The sequence below is a fragment of the Cryptomeria japonica genome, chromosome 7, assembly GCF_030272615.1.
Source record: "Cryptomeria japonica chromosome 7, Sugi_1.0, whole genome shotgun sequence".
NCBI classification, from domain to species: Eukaryota; Viridiplantae; Streptophyta; class Pinopsida; order Cupressales; family Cupressaceae; genus Cryptomeria; species Cryptomeria japonica.
In genome coordinates this window covers 373734732-373751067 of record NC_081411.1, presented here as the reverse complement: position 1 = coordinate 373751067, position 16336 = coordinate 373734732, and the positions used below count along the sequence as shown (strand labels likewise).

The window sequence follows — 16336 nt, the reverse complement described above, 5'->3', positions numbered from 1 at the left end:
CTCCAAACATCACACAAATAACTGTGATAATCATTTTAAGCAAGAAATCGTGAAACTTTATTCCATAAATCTTATGCTAGGGGAAGAGTACCAATAGATAACATAGTTCCAATAACCGTCACCTTATTGTCATGTTGACCCCCCAATAGCCGTCATAGTGAAAACATCATTAATAAATTTGTTTTTTACTAATAGCTGATCATTTTTTGTAATTTTGTGTTCATAATTGGCCCATTTGTGCACCACTATTGGGACATTTGTCAACAAGTACTAGCGATTTTAAGTTGACAGTTACTGGAACATCTTTAGTTAGGTACCAGGTGACCCTTTGAAATGTGTACTTTTTGACCTTTGTGCGCATAATTGATTCCGCAACATGCATCGTTACTACCCAGAAGCCAGATCAATAGCTATAAGCAGTTAAGTCGCATACGAAGACAACTAAAAAAAATAAATCAAAATCCGACATACCGTTTAAGATCTGTAGATGCGCAAAGTTAGCTATGACGACTACTGGTACTCTTCCCTATTTAAAATGTACACTAAAATGATTTCCACATTATAAATCTACTTCTTCTGAATGTTGATACTTGACCCTTAACTACAAATTATTAAAAAGTGACATGTTCATGAGAAATTATGTTGAATGCAAAAGATGCATCCATTGCACATGCGATTGTTAGTTGTATATAAAAATACTCATCAACGACCCCTTCTTTCAAGATTGTTTTATCACATTCATGGTAGGTAAGAGCTAAAAGTTTTAGGGACCAAGAGAATAGCCTATCAAAATATCGAAAGCCAGACATGGGTTCGCTTCATTATTTACTGACTTCCAATCTTAAAAAGGTATGGGTGATAGACGATTTTCAAGAGAATAGCCTATCAAAAAATCGAAAGCCAGACATGGGTTCGCTTCGTTATTTAGTGACTTCCAATCTAAAAAAGGTCTGGGTGATAGAGGATTTTCAGCTAATTTTGGAGCGACCCACCAACTTATGGCGAGTGTCCGAGCGATTAATTTCCTTCCGTCTGGGATTTATAATCTAGGTGCTTATCTCAATGCTCATGGTTTATTCTCATTTGTATGGTACAAATGGAAGGCCAATTAGATGGATCTGGTTGGAGTATGGTGGAAAGAATTGGCACACAGTTTGTAGTGGACGGATCACCATTTTATGTAAATGGGTTCAATACATACTGGCTAATGGTGTACGCTGTGGATCCTTCTACCAGACCCACTGTAATTTCTTTGTTTCAGGAAGCAGCCTCCGCGGGACTTACTGTAGGACGCACATGGGCTTTCAATGATGGGGGTTGGAGGGCTCTTCAGACATCTCCTGGTGTTTATGATGAACAAGTATTCAAGGCAAGAAAAGATGGAAAATAATTTTTCTGTTTATTTTCTCGCTCGAGAATTCAATGGTGATTTTGATTCATAATCGTTGGGAATGTGCAGGCTTTAGATTTCGTAATAAGGGAGGCAGAGAAGAATAAAATACGGTTGATATTGAGTCTGGTCAACAACTGGGATGATTATGGGGGGAAAGCACAATATGTAAGGTGGGGGAGAAATGCTGGCTTAAAGCTGCATTCAGATTGTGCATTCTTCTGGGATCCAACCATCCGGAGTTACTTCAAAGCCCATATTAAGGTTCTATCAGCACCTTACTTATCATTATTCTTTTATTAAAAAAATTAAAATGGTTACTTTTAATTGATACTCATAAATGCAGCGGAGGATGCTCTGCTACAAATCAAGAGAACAGAAATACTGGATGAATTTTTCACAATCAGTTACAGTTCGAGGGGCAACAAGACCAAACAAATATATAGGAACAAAGTAGAACTGCCAAACAAACATATAGGAATGAAGTAAGACTAGAAGAAACAGTAGGCAAACAAACAAATAAACAGCGAATTACCCACATCATCTTGAATCAAGTTTAGTAATCTATTAACTCTGCTTGTTGCCTGATCTTTCCTGCAAGGACAGTATGCTCCTGAAATCTGTTGTTAAAAACTCAATAAGCCAATCAATTTGTCGGATGAATGCTTAACATGATGGTAGGGGTCCAACTGAATCTTGCCAAGAGCTTCACACTTCCTCAATCTTAATAGCCAAGGCCAGATCCCCAAAAGTTTTTTTCTTCAAAACATTAATAATACGATGTGAGTGACTTTCCACACAAACGGCACGTAGGGACAGATGAGAGAAGCCTAATATGCCCCTCACAACAGCTTCTCCTTCAGCTAAATTGTTAATTATTTTGGTCAACGTAAACCAGTACCAAGGGCAATGGGAGAGCATGGTCATTTCGTAAGATCCACCCCTAGGCAGCTGGACCAGGATGACCGCTGCTTGCATTGCACGTCAAAGTTGAGTTTCTAATATCCATGAATAGGCTTGGTCCATAAATCGTAAGCATTCCCATTAGTTGTTCTGTTTCTTTTAGGGCCAAACTGATTTTTGTTCGCAGAAGATCTGATGGCCTTCCGAGAGTTTAATATTTTAATTTCGTGTGCTAGGAGCTGAAAGTGCACTTTGCAGAGTTTTGCAAGGTCAACCTCAAACGTGCTAAAAACTTTTTCTTCATTGGAAGTGATTTTCCTGAAGATCTTTGTGTTTGTTTTGAGCCATATGCTCCAAACGAGCATGGCTGGGATCAAATTCCATAGGAACAGAAGAACCTTTCCCTTGAAGGGAGTTTTCCATTTAACCAATAGTGATTCAAAAGACACAGGTATAATCCAGGAGATTTTAAGTTTTTCCATTATCATTCTCCATAGCTTGAAGGCAAAGGGGCAATGAAGGTGTGGAACAGTTTTGTCTGTGTTATCACACATAATACATTTTAGGATTTTAGGTGAGCCCCTCTTTTTATGGTTTTCTTGATAGAAATTTACCATGAACAACTAGCTAGAGGAAAAAAGAAGCTTTTGGTAAAGTATTAGAGTTCCAAACTGTTGTCCATACTACATAGTACCGGAGAAGTTGTGTTGATTTTTCACCAGTGGAGCAAATTAGGCTGATTTAACAGTGTGTTCTCCAAAAGAAGAGAGACTTCATCTTAGTTTGTCGTCTCCTCTAGAAGCCATTAATCTTAATTTGAGCTGGAGAGAATTGAGGACGGTCCATGCCCGGCAAAGCTTGAGCAGGACTATAGCAAAACTTTTTCATCTTTTAATTGTTCTACCATTTTCTTCCTCCCAAATTTAGTAATTCTCTATAGATTCTTCTTGAGTTGTGTGGAGAAAGCATTGAAGATCTTTTAAGTCCTTGAAATCAAGAGGCTGGTTTTCAAGCCAGGTATCTTTCCAGAAGTTTATCTTTGAACCTCTTCAAACACTCTAATTGAGGAAGCAAGGCATTAAATTCCTAATCCTTCTGATGCTATTCCAGTTAGCAGACCCCCAGGGGGTATCTTCAGCAGTAAAAATTATTTCTGGTTCATCCCTGTCCAAGTATTTTTTTTCTAAAGGCGCTGCTCCAGAGGGAATTATGATCTGCATAAATTCTCCAAGCTAGCTTATGATGCAGATAACGCCTCTGCACCTGCAACAGTTCTCACTAACAGAAATCTAAAGACAAAAGATAAAGGTAAATGAATTCAGTACCGCCATGCAGCTACAGGACACACAGGAAAGAATCAAAACAATAGAAAATTCTGCAATCCAGATCCCATTAACCTTTGAGAAGAAAAAATAAATGCAGCACAGAGATTGATTCCATAATCCCATTAAGAAAACTTGTCCTTAAAACGGCTCCAGCACTCACCTCCACCCCAAAAATGGAGCTTTATTTGTCTACATATGTAAAAACCCAAAAACCCGGCTTCCCCTCAAAACATCACCCATTTACAACAGCCAGAAAGTAGCAATAAAGGAAAGCCTATAATAGAAAAAGAAATGGAAGAAAAAATGTAAGAATCTGCCAGACTGATGGGGAAAACGGCCTATCAGTTATGGGAAATTTCTGTTGTGTTTAGAATATCCCACTACATTACCTCCCCCCTCTTTCAAAAATTCTGAACCTCTTGGTTTAGAAGAGTTTGATCTGGAAAACTTAAAGAGATCTGCTTGAGTGACCCTAGTGTTGTTGGAGTCAGGTAAACCAACCTATTTTACAAATACATTTTGTAATTCCAGGATCTTGTAGTAACCACCTTAATATCAACTATTTTCTCAATATGTTCCCTCTTCTTTTGGGGTAAATGACTGATTAAATCTCCCAACATCTTGCCATCAAAGACTTGTTCACTACCAAAATGGTAGAGGTAAAGGTCCGCCACATTGAAAACAGGACTGATAGCAAGATCTTTTGGCAGATCTAACAAATAAGCATTTTCATTAATTTTCTTAAGTATTTTGTACCTTCTCTCTCCAATGCAAATCAGCATTCCTTTTATATTTCTCATTTGTTAGTTGCAGTTGATGCCTCACTTGTTGTTGCACTTCTAGGACGTCTCACAAAATCTACTGCAACTTGGTTTACCCACCTCCCATTAGAAAGATCCATTAGATCAACAACTCCCTTAGAATTGCCTCCCAAAACAACTTGGAAGACTTTTCAGTAGATCTATTAATGCTAGAATCAAAAGAAAATTCAGCTTGTGCCAAAAGTACATCACTCTATCGAGGATTCTCCCCAGCTAAGCATCAAAGCAAATTACCCAAACCTTTATTCACCACTTCTGTTAGACCATCTATTTGAGAGTGATAAGATGAACTATATTGTAGTTTATTGTCAAGTTTTCTCCACAAAGTCCTCTTAAAGTGACTAAAAACTTTGTATTTTGGCCACTAGCAATAGATTTCGGCAGCCCATGCAAGCTGATAATCTCCTTAAAAAAACAAATCAGCAACTTTACTTGCATCTGTAGTTTTTTTCGCATGGAATGAAGTGGGTCATTCTCGAGAATTAGTCCACAGCAACAAAGATAAAATCATTTCCTCATTGAGTATGAGGCAAACCCAACACAAAATCCATGGAGATTTCAATCCACGATCCCTCAAGGATTGGAAGCCCATGTTTTGTTGTCCTCCACAAGAAACTTGACAAACTCTACATGTAGAAACAAGCTTATTCACATCTTTCCCTAATTGAGGCCAAAAAATTTTGTCACTTACCAAGTTGTAATTGTTATCCCTTTCAAAGTGTACCCCCAAGTCGTTTGAATGCACTTCTTGAATCAACTTTTCTCGCTTAGATCTTGTGGGTATACAAAGCTAGAATCCTTTGAACAAGAATCCATTTGTCAATAATTAGTCTTTAGAGTATTTATTTTTTTGTAAGAGTATGATGGTTGAGGGTAGTAATAACTTTGCTAAAATAAGAATCAATTGCATGTTCTTCCTTCATTTCTTTAAACCCAACAATATCATTGGTCATGGTGACAAGTAGGAGATGCCTCCTACTTAAAGCATCAGCCACTAGAATAGTTTTGCCATTCACATGTACTACAAATGTATAGCTTTGCAAAAAAGAAACCCATTTGGCATGCTTGTGAGATTATTTGACCTAAGAGTTGATACATTTCAAAGCTTTGATTGTTAGTCAACAAAATGAATTCTCTATGTAATAGGTAGTGGCTCAACTATTTTAGAGTTTGAACGATAGCATACAATTCCTTATCATAAGTACCATATCTCTTCTTAGCATCATTTAACTTTTCACTAAAATAGGTGTGATGCTAAAAATGTGGTTAGTACAAGATAGGCATACACATATAATGAGACATTAAAAACATAATTGAAAAGCTTAATTGAAAAACTAAATCAAAGACGCAAACCATAAGCCTTCCTTGAAATGTCCCATTTTCCTCTATTCTTGAGGACCTTGAAGGTGTTGGATTGATGGACTCTCAGCGGAGCAATGACCTCCAAAGTGGCAACTCAAGAGTTGAGTAGCTAATTGATCATGATTGACTATGGAGATGATATGAAATGCATGATTTGAGAAACTAGATTAACATGCTATGATAAATCCAAATGCTAATTACTAGATAATTGAAAAGTAAAATGCCTATAGTAATGATGCCTAAATTGATATGAGATCGGATCCATATTGCTCCAAAATGAGGGGTATTTATAGGAATTCCAAGGCCAAAGCTGAGGTGGCAGGAATCGACGGTCCAGATTTGATATGAAGATATCAAGGGCCAAGATTGAGGAAGTTGGAGAAGAGGTTGGAGGAAGGGACACTTGTCATCTCTGTGGTGACAAGTGTCAAGGAGCCTTGCTCATGAGAGGGCAAGTGTCCAAGGGAGGAGACATGTGGCAAAAGTGCCATGTGTCTCAAGGAGAGAATATCCACACCATGAGAGGTTAGGATAAGGAGGTTAGAATGTGCAAGATAGGATAGGTTTAGTTAGACCCGAGATTAGATTGAATGGGTTAAGTTAGGGGATGGTTAGGTTGGGTGGTTAAAGTTAGGAGCCATGTGCTCATTTGAATTTAGAAATTCAAATAATTGGAAAAATGACAATTAATCTCAACAAACTTGAGTTTGTTAATCTTAATTAGGGATTAGAAGAATTGATTAGTATGGGGAGACATTAATTAATCAAAGGGGGATGTGAGATGAACTATATAAATAAATCATTTAGATTTATTTACTAGTAGATGAATAGAGAAATTAATTAAATTGCTTGTGAATTCAATTAATTGGGAAGGGGAATTAATCAAATAACTGCGTATTTAATTAACCATCTTCAGACCATTTTTAGGTGTATACAATAGGCAATTGGCTTACCTTCTTGACCTGACACACCACCAATGGCTACTGCAGAAGAATCACACTCAATGGGAAAAGTCTTCTCAAAATCTGGTAATGCAAGATGTTGAGACATGGACCAACTAGGATTGCTGGAGTGCTCTACCACTGAGCTACTGGCCCCTCTTGGACCAGTCCATTGTCAGTTCGGGTGTGGCTTATTTCCAACACCAACACCCCCCTTAAGCCACACCTCTCGTGTGCTTGGGGCTCTTGGGCTGGACCTGGCTCTGATACCATGTTGAGACATGGACCAGCTAGGACTCGAACCTAGGACCTTCCATACGCTGTTGGAGTGCTCTACCACTGAGCTACTGGCCCCTCTTGGACCAGTGCATCGTCGGTCCGGGTGTGGCTTATTTCCAACACCAACACAAGAATTGGGGTTTCTATCACCTTTTTAAAATCCATCATTATTCCTTTTTGTTGTAATCACATTTCCAAGGAAAACTAACTTGTCCCTACAAAGCTCACTTTTCTCAAGATTTACAATCAAACTTACCCTTCTAAGTGTATCAGACATAAGTTGTAGGTGCTTCACATATTCTTCCATCCTCTTGCCAAAAATGAAAAAATATCATCAAAGTAAATTATTTCGAACCTTCCAATGTAGGGTCTAAATACCTAGTTCATGGTGCACATGAAGGTAGTGGGGGAATTACACATTCCAAAAGGGATCACCAACCATTTGTATAAACCATTCTTGGTTTTGAATGCTATCTTCCACTTATCTCCTTTTTGGATTTGAATCTAATGACACCCCTTCTTAAATCCACCTTGGAAAAACTTTTAGCACCTACCTGTTGGTGTACGTTTTATCATTCATTGAACATTAGAATAAAATGTCAAGGACACTCTACCCTCTCTTGAACTAAATCACTACTAATGCCAAGATTGCAAAGAAAGACCACACGGCGACTCCAAAGTTTATATGTGCAAACAGGCGACTTTATATTGGATAGCTTCCTTGGTAATGTATGCTGAAATTCAAGGGGGACTTACGCTCAACTAATATTGATCACAAGTTAGGACTTAGACGAATATAACAATAAATGCTCTCTTTTTATTTTTTGAATTTTCAATTTTGGACTTAAAAAAAGGACAAAAGGATAGGGGTTTAAAAGTTCTATACTACTCCTAAGAACTTGGGAGACGATACAGATTAGGTGAAACCTATCGATGATACTTTGTTTTGCCGCACTATGGACAACTAGACAAAGTAGGTGTAATCTTCTAAGGTTGTGCTTGAAACTTTCAGACTACGAATGATACCATCCAATGAACAATATTCACCCAAAGTAGAAGTTAAGAATCCGCGATATAAGCTCAGGCTAACCTTACACATTGAATAAAAATCATCTATTCAAAGAAAGTATGAGCAAAAGTTTCACCAATCTGCACTATCAAATCCTTCATCCATTTAACAACTTTGAAAGCAAATTTACTCTAAACAAAACTATTCTATGTTGAAGAACGATATGCAACCATGCAACCACATGATAACAATAAGATGTCAAAGCAAGCCACAAAAGAACTTATATTATCAAGATAGCTCTAAGCAGCAATTTCATAAATCTCTTAACCACACTGAAATGAGAGAATGAGAGTTTATATAGAATTTTTGAAAACAAATGAAAGGCCGAGACCGATCTAAGATCAACGGCTGAGATTAGGACAACACAAGCCTAGATAGAGTTTCCCAAAATAAAACCAGAGACAAATGCATGCTAGACAAGTGGCATGAAGAGCTATCTCCTAGGAAGGTGCATCCCTATCCTCTTGAGTGGTAGTGTGTTCGATGAATCTGGACACGATTGGGCCAACTTCTTTCATGGTGACATGTAGCAGCATATTGATCCTGTATTCCCCTTAGTCCAAGTCGTCTGCACAAGCGGCAAATGTAATCTCCCATTCCAACTCCTCTTTTTGGAAGGCATCCCGAATGTACCAGAAATCCGATGCCTTGGTCAAATTCTACTTCAGGACTGGTCCAGTGATGGCAAAGAAAATTTCTTGAGTTCTGAGTTTGAGATTTTTCAGCTGCATATCACTTTCTCAGATAGTCTCCTTTTCAAGAAAATCAGCAGTCACAAGGAAAATTTTGCTTTGTATTTCTTTAATCTTCTCTTCGGCCTTAGTACTATCAGCCTTTACCCTCTCCAGGACTTCGCTCTGTGCAACCAATGCCTAATGCCATGCCTTGAAGTCATATGCAACCCCTACTGCAATTATCTTTCTGTCAATCAATTCTTGTTTAGGCATGCCTATCAACATCCTGAGGCATGGGATAATTCTATCCTGAACATCCTGAAGGTCAACCCATGCTTCTGTCATGCTCGCAATTCTGGAGAGCAAAAAGGAAGTTTGCCCGTATGTCGGCATCAATTTGTCCACGAATGTGGCTGCTTCTCTTTTGCTTGCCATCCATTCTTTAGTCTCTCTTGCCATCACTTTTTCTTCTTCAAAATTTTCAATTGCTTCCTACGAGGAGTTCATAAGTGGAGCTGCTGGATTGCCTGGGTCAAGTGCTAAATGTATTCCTTCAGGCGCTCAATCTCCTTTTTGTATTCTCTCTTCTTTCCTACCTCTTTATCTAGTCTTGACTTCATGGAAGCGATTGAATTGTCTAAGTCTTTCACCTCTTGACCCTTTGTAGTTGGTTCCAAGTCAAAAGTGGTAATTTCATACTCCTAATGAGTTATATCTTCTTTTGACTTGTCCACTTTTGGTACAATAATCTGAACTGTAGAACAACCTGTCTCATCTCTCTGGATTGTGGAAAACTTTTAGGTAGGTTTCCTTGTAGCAACCTTCCCTAGTCTGGCCAAAAAATCGACCGTGTCATCTTCTTCTTCCTGGACTTCAACTAGTACTTTTACTTTCGACCTTTCTTTTAACCAATCAAGAATTGTAGGTTGTTCAATGCCTTCCTTTTCTTGATTACTTTCTTCACATGGAATATCCTGGGCTCCTTGAAGAGCGGAAATAATTCCCTCCTGAAATTCATTGCCTAGAATATCAATTTCATTATCTGATTCCAATATCTTTGTGCCTATAGGAGATGTTGGTTCTTCATCTTCCTGTTGGACTGACATCACATTTCCCTCATGGATTGGAGAAGGAATTTTTATTTCATAAAGTGGCTGATCCTTGATAATCATTAGGCTGTCCAAATTCCTAGATGTAGCAAAATGGGGTGGTTCTAACCTTTGCTTCTTTTGAGCAAGTTCTTCATTCGCAAGTTCCTTCCCTTTTGACCTTGAAGGGTTATCAACTTTCTTCCTTCCTTTTTCTTGAATTGATACTTTCAACTGGCCTAGCACTTCTTCATTGGAAGAGTATGATTCCATGGTGTTCATCAAGTTATACGTGAGTCACACCTCTTTGCTTCAACCCTTGGACCTGCTTGTCAACCTACCATTGCGAATATTTGACAACTGGCCCCATCAAGGTAATTAGATCAGCGAGTTCTGGTTTTGACCATTTCACAGGAGAAAGAGGCCAATTTTCATCAAAGCGCGGCTGAGTGTATTCTCCATCGTCTTCCAATTGATCAGGCACACGGAAGAGATCAGTTGTTCTGATCAAGCTTACTAGCAATCTAGACCATAGCCTTTCTTGACTTCGAACTCATCTGTAGCATTTGCCCAAAAATCTTCTAAGTCAATCCTATGTCTGTACTTTTCTCCATTCACTAATCCAATGTGGTTATGAGGATCAAAATCAGCCCGGGGTCAATAGAATGTGAACGGATACAACTGCATCTCCAACCTGGCACTCTCAGTTGCTTGCACTGTCGGACAAGACTCTAGCATATTCCCAATGAAAAATGGAAAGGAAATAGCCACCTTCTGCTTTGTTCTTTGGAAGCCCTGATATGTTTCCAGTTGTCTATGGACTTTAGGCAAGACCATTCTATTGGTGGGATAAATCAGAAGCCGATAAGGACATCCGGTAAACCCTCAGACTCTTATGTATGTGAATCTTGGAAACTAGATAAACTAGGATCCATACTTGCTTATTAAACTTTTGGCTTCTGTAGTGAGTCTCTAATGGGTTCCATCTTGCAATGTTCTGGTGATATACATTAAGAATGCATCATTTATTTGCCTGAAGTGGGCCTTCTCGGTCAACTGCAGTTGTGGATAACAATCATAGGACTTAAACTCATTTTTACCATTTCCTACCTGTTGTGACCATTTCACACATCACCCCATTAGAATGGGGACCCCCCTTTTTGTTTTTTGGTTTTGCTTTCTCTTTGCTTTTTTTCTTTTTTCTCTGCTTTTAGGATTTTGAGTGAGTAAGTGGTCTGTCTGAGCTAGCTGGATTAGGGCTGAACCTTGGAGGCTCAGTTTTAGGGTTTCATTCAAGTTAAGTCTAACCAAATTTTGGAAAAGTGTTAGTTTACCTGAAGATTCAAGATTGTAAGAATAAGGTATACCTTTCAGGAGAGTCAAATTGGTTAGGTCAGGGATAGGACAGGTCTCAGGTTAGGTCTAGATTGAAGGAGAGTTTTCCTGGGTAAGGTCCGGTTTGTTTCTAAGTCTGGGTAAGCTAAGCATGGTTAGTGAAGAAAGGGAGTCCAGTCGGCCAAGTTAAATAGGGAATGAAATGGATCAAGGGCCTGAAAATGTCAAATTCGCTCCTGACCCTTGCTAAGGGTCCAGGGCGAAATTCCTTGTGGACTGGATTTCCTTCACTATTTTGACTAAGTTTTGACATGTTTGAAGATGGATTTATGTGTTCTTGCCTGGAGAGGGATTTGATCGATTTTGGAGAGCAAGATGATGCTTGAAATAGGATTTTCGCTCCTGACCCTTGCAGAGGGTCCAGGGCGAATTTCATTCTAAACACTGTTTCTTGCCTTAGATGAAATTGCAAACCTGTTCTTAACCTAGAAAATGACCTGACTTTGCCTTGTGAAGTGGTTTGAAACTTAAAAATCGAGCAGTTTAGCCTGGAATGAAGATTTCGCTCTTGACCCTTGCTGAGGGTCCAGGGCGAAAATTTTATTTGAGCTTATTTTTCACTGACTTTGGCTAACTTTTTATGTGCAGGGCCTCCTGGAATGAAGATTGGACGTCACTTGATGCATTTGAAGGTTTGAAAACATGAAAAATGATGAATTTTGGACGAGGAGGGTAAAATCGCTCCTGACCCTTGTTTTACAGTAAAAAGGGTCAAGCTTTGGACATGAATGGAACAGGAACAACTCCCTTTACCCGCCTGAGAAAGTTTCAACTTGAAAAGATGAAGGACTTTGTTGAAAACCTAAAATTCGCTCTTGACCCTTCCAGAGGGCCCAGGGCGAAAATCTTTATGGGAGATGTTTTTGCTTAACCCTGGTTGAATTGGAGTGTCAGAAACATGATGAATGGTGAAATGAGCATGATGAAGCCCCCAAACTTGTTTAAAGATGAAAGAATGAAGGAGTTTTGCCCAAGAAAGGCAATTTCGCTCCTGACCCTTCTTGAGGGTCCAGGGCGAAATTCCTTTTAAACACATTTTTTTGGTTTTCTTGGACATTAAATCCTATTCATAGCAAAGTACAAGATGAAATCTTACTTGGCAAAGAGGTTTGAAGGTGAAAAGTGAAACATTTTGGTCAAAATTGCAAAATTCGCTCCTGACCCTCTCAGGAGGTCCAAAGTGAAATTTTCAAAAACACTTTTTTCTTGCAAGGTCAAAATAATTTTTATGGTTGGAGTGGATGTGAAAAGGTATGTTTTATCCTTTGAAGATAATTTGGATGGCCAACAAGAAGCAACCAAGCCCAAAAAAGGAAAATCGCTCCTGACCCTTGCTGAGGGTCCAGGGCGAAAATTCTAAAACCTATCTCTTCCTCCAAAGTTTGAGCGAAGCTGAGCCTAGGCATGGGTTTAAAACGATGTTTGGATTGTCTTAAAGTGAAGTGGGATCGTTAAGAGTGAAGATTTCGAGGCCAGGAAGGAAATTCACTCTTGACCCTTCCAAAGGGTCCAGAGCGAAATTTCCAAGTTCCCCCCTTTTCTTGCAAATTCAAGACAAAATCTTGCTGTTCATGACTTAGGTGGGAGAAGGACATCATGTTTTATGCCTTAGAAGTGATTTGAAGCTAAAAGAATGAAGGAATATGCCTAAAACTCAAAAGTCGCTCTTGACCCTCCCAAAGGGCCCAGGGCGAAAATCACAAAATCAACCTATTCCTTTTGAATTTTTGCTAAGGCAAAGATGCATTAAGGTGGAAATAACCTTTAGGACCATGATGGGTGATGGTTTGCTTCCAAAGACTTGATGATTCTAGGCCAGGGAAGAAAATCGCTCCTGACCCTTCCAGAGGGTCCAGGGCGAAAATTTGAAAAACCTCTATTTTACCTTGCAGGAACAAGACAAACTTGGGTGGAGTGAATAAAGAACAATATTGCCTAGCGAAGAGTGAAAGATTCAACAAAAGTTGACAAAGGAGTAGGCCTAAGGGAGGAAAATCGCTCCTGACCCTTCCAGAGGGTCCAAGGCGAAAAACCCTAAAATCACACTTTTTCTCCTAAGTTGAATAAAACTAAGTCTGGAATGTAATGAAAGAGCCTATTTGGAGTGCCTTGAAGTGGTTTTTGAACCTTGAAAATGAACAGTTTGAGCCCAATTGTGAATTTCGCTCCTGACCCTTCCAGAGGGTCCAGAGCGAAATTCCCCTAAATGCATTATTTCCTTCAAAATTTGGATGAGCTAACCCAGTGATGGAAGGAAATGGACCCTGGAGATTGCCTTGGAGGAGTTTAATGATTGAGCTAAGGTAAATTCTAGCCTAGAATGAGAAAATCGCTCCTGACCCTTCCAGAGGGTCCAAGGCGAAATTTTCATTTTCACCTAATTACTCATGGGAAATGATTAAAAATTGAAATGCAATACCTTGATTAGGCCAAAACAAACATAAGCTTGCCTTGCAGGAGATTTTGGAGTGAAGGGAATGAGGTGTTCAAGTCTTAAATTGAAAAATCGCTCCTGACCCTTCCAGAGGGTCCAGGGCGAAATCATTAGCAAGCTTCACTAGCCCTCAATCCAACATTTATATTCCTCAAATCATCAAAAATTGCTAAGTTCGAAACATTTGGGAAGATTAAATTAAATTCGCATTAATTAAAGGCATATTTAATTTAATAAATTAATTTTTAGGCCTTGAAATAATAAAAAATTCCACCTTGGAGGCATTAAAATTAATTTTAAAAAATTAAAAAATACAAATTGAGCGCTCAAAGGCATTATTTTGCCTTTATTGGCAAGTCGGCCACCTTTTTAAAAGGTTTTTATTTATTTTTTACCCCTTATTGGCAAGTCGGCCTTGGGGAAAAGGAGGGTGAGCGCTCTATATAATAGGGGGGCATTGTTTCAAATTTAAATCATTCATTCATCCCTTCTAAAATGTGAAATTAAGGAGCAGATTGAGGAGCGAAATCCAGCAGATTGGAGGCTAAATTTCCAGAATTTGTTGAGTGTTGGAGGATAATTTCCAGATTTTGAAAGGCTGGTGGAAGGCGAACTTCTTTTGAAGGTTAATCAAGACAATTCATCCAAGAAGACCAGCAATTCGATTCTTGTCCAGCAAAGTTTGATCTTCTTTCTTCATTTTTCCAAGGTTGATGGTTAAGCTTTCAAAGGAGGTGTGAAGAGTTAAATTTTTGAAGTTTATATTCAAGACTTGTTTTGATCTTATAAGCAATCCTTCGAAAATCCAAGTCTTGTGCAATCTGATTTTTATTCATAATTTGAAAATTCATAAATTCTTGAGTTGTCATTTCATTGTCAAATTAATGTTTTGAACTATTCCCTTTGAAAGTCTTAATTTCTACGCTTTAAGGTACGATGCTTAAGGACTAATTTTGAAATTTTTGTGTAGGCATCAAATGGCGACCCCTAAAGTTGGAGGATCTACTAGTCGGCAGGCTCTCATTAAGGAAGATCAGAAAGGTGACGAGTTGGAGACCAGGATCGTGTCCAAGTGGAGTAATATCGAAGACACCAACTTAGGAAACTTCAATGTGAAGAAGTTTCGAGAGGCCCCCTACATTGGCAAGCCATCACTTGTTACGAAGAAGATAATTGAAAGTGGCATCATCAAGGCGGCAGGTTTCCCCCCCACAGTCAAGTGTCATGAGCTGATGATCGAGTGTGCCCGCCACTATGACTCACAATCAAGAACGATCGTATCCAAGGACGGGAACATCTTAGCTTACCTTTCAGAGGAGGCTATAAGCGAAGCTCTTCATCTTCCAGACCATAAAGATATGATTTACAAAAGCCTAGAAGGAGCGAGGTTGATTTATGAAGATGATCCTGAGACTTGTTTGAATCTCATCAATAAGAATTGGTTGCTCAAAAGTCGGCCTCGCCTGAACAAGATTTCCAATACACCGCATAGGATAGACTTCCAAGAGGAATACAAAGATTTGATAACTTTGCTCAATCGAGTGACAGGGGCTCCTCAAGCCGCCTTCTTCGAAAAGTGGATGTTCTTCTTCATTCAAGTGATTGTCCAAGGAAAAGGAATGCTTCATTGGGCCAGAATTATTAGCAATTGTCTGGACGTGCAATTGAGAAGGCTAAGACCCACCAAATCGTTTCACATGAGCTCATATGTTATATATGCCTTAATCAGGAGTTTCGAGTATGCAGGGCCACCTCATAGAGGAGTGATCGGAAGAGGACCCGGAGAAATGAGAGTTTGTGATTCTTATGTTCATCTGCATCATCCGCCTAGAAGTGACTACAAGTTAGTCAATGACACCTTCGCGATGAACATTACCAGGATATTGCAAGGTGGGATTCATAATCGACTATCTCTGGATGCACAAGAGCTTGTGAAGAAGTATGGTGCATGGTTCATCCAGTTTCAAAAGTTTACATACATCAGAGTTCAGGGGTGTCCTTCACCTCCCTACATGTTGCTGAGATATCCGACAGACAGGATAGTGCTACTTGAGGTGACTAGACAGTTGGCAGCTTATGCGAAGGCATCTAGACACAAGCATGGAAATGGAATTTCCGTGCCCATCATATTGGGGAATTCAGTTGAGGTGTGTCCTAACAATCAAGCCTCGGAGGATGCAGAGAAGGAATTATCTTTATACTCATTCTCATTCTTGGCCTCACGGGAGAATTTTGATCTTCATGGCTATATGGAGGAGACAGTCGGCGGGAAGTACAAGCATGAGTCTCAGGTGGAGGACTTTTGGATGAATCTCCCAGGTGATTTAGAGGTTAAGAGAAAGATGCATTCTTGGCTACCCTTAGATCTCATCAGGAAATGCAAAGTTTATAGAGTAGCTGATCAAGCCTAGGATAATGGTAGATACCTCCAGTCGTCCTATGAGAAAGAGGACAAAGGAGTGAAGATAGATTGGAATGAGCCCGAGGTTTTAGACTTGAGAGCTTTGATGGCTCCTGTTTTATCATGCACTCGCAGATGGGTGGATGTACAACATCAGAAGTTGAAGGAGCAGAATGTATCAATGACTTTTACTTTGGAGGCAAGACCAGAAGAAGGAGAAGCAAGCGTGAGTGAGAATGCTTCTCATTCCAAAG

The 16336-nt window shown here is 39.3% G+C and overlaps 1 protein-coding gene across 2 annotated transcripts in view; it reads left to right on the top strand.

The window, feature by feature from the left end:
- The first annotated feature begins 959 nt into the window (after positions 1-959).
- The window catches only part of LOC131069906 (mannan endo-1,4-beta-mannosidase 8), a 37637-nt gene continuing 22260 nt past the window's right edge, over positions 960-16336 (top strand). For both annotated transcript variants that reach the window (XM_059209113.1, XM_058005453.2), the window contains exons 1-2: positions 960-1369; positions 1460-1654. In XM_059209113.1, the coding sequence (XP_059065096.1) occupies positions 1088-1369; positions 1460-1654 (477 nt within the window). In that variant the 5' untranslated portion in view covers positions 960-1087. The remainder of the gene's footprint in view (positions 1370-1459; positions 1655-16336) is intronic.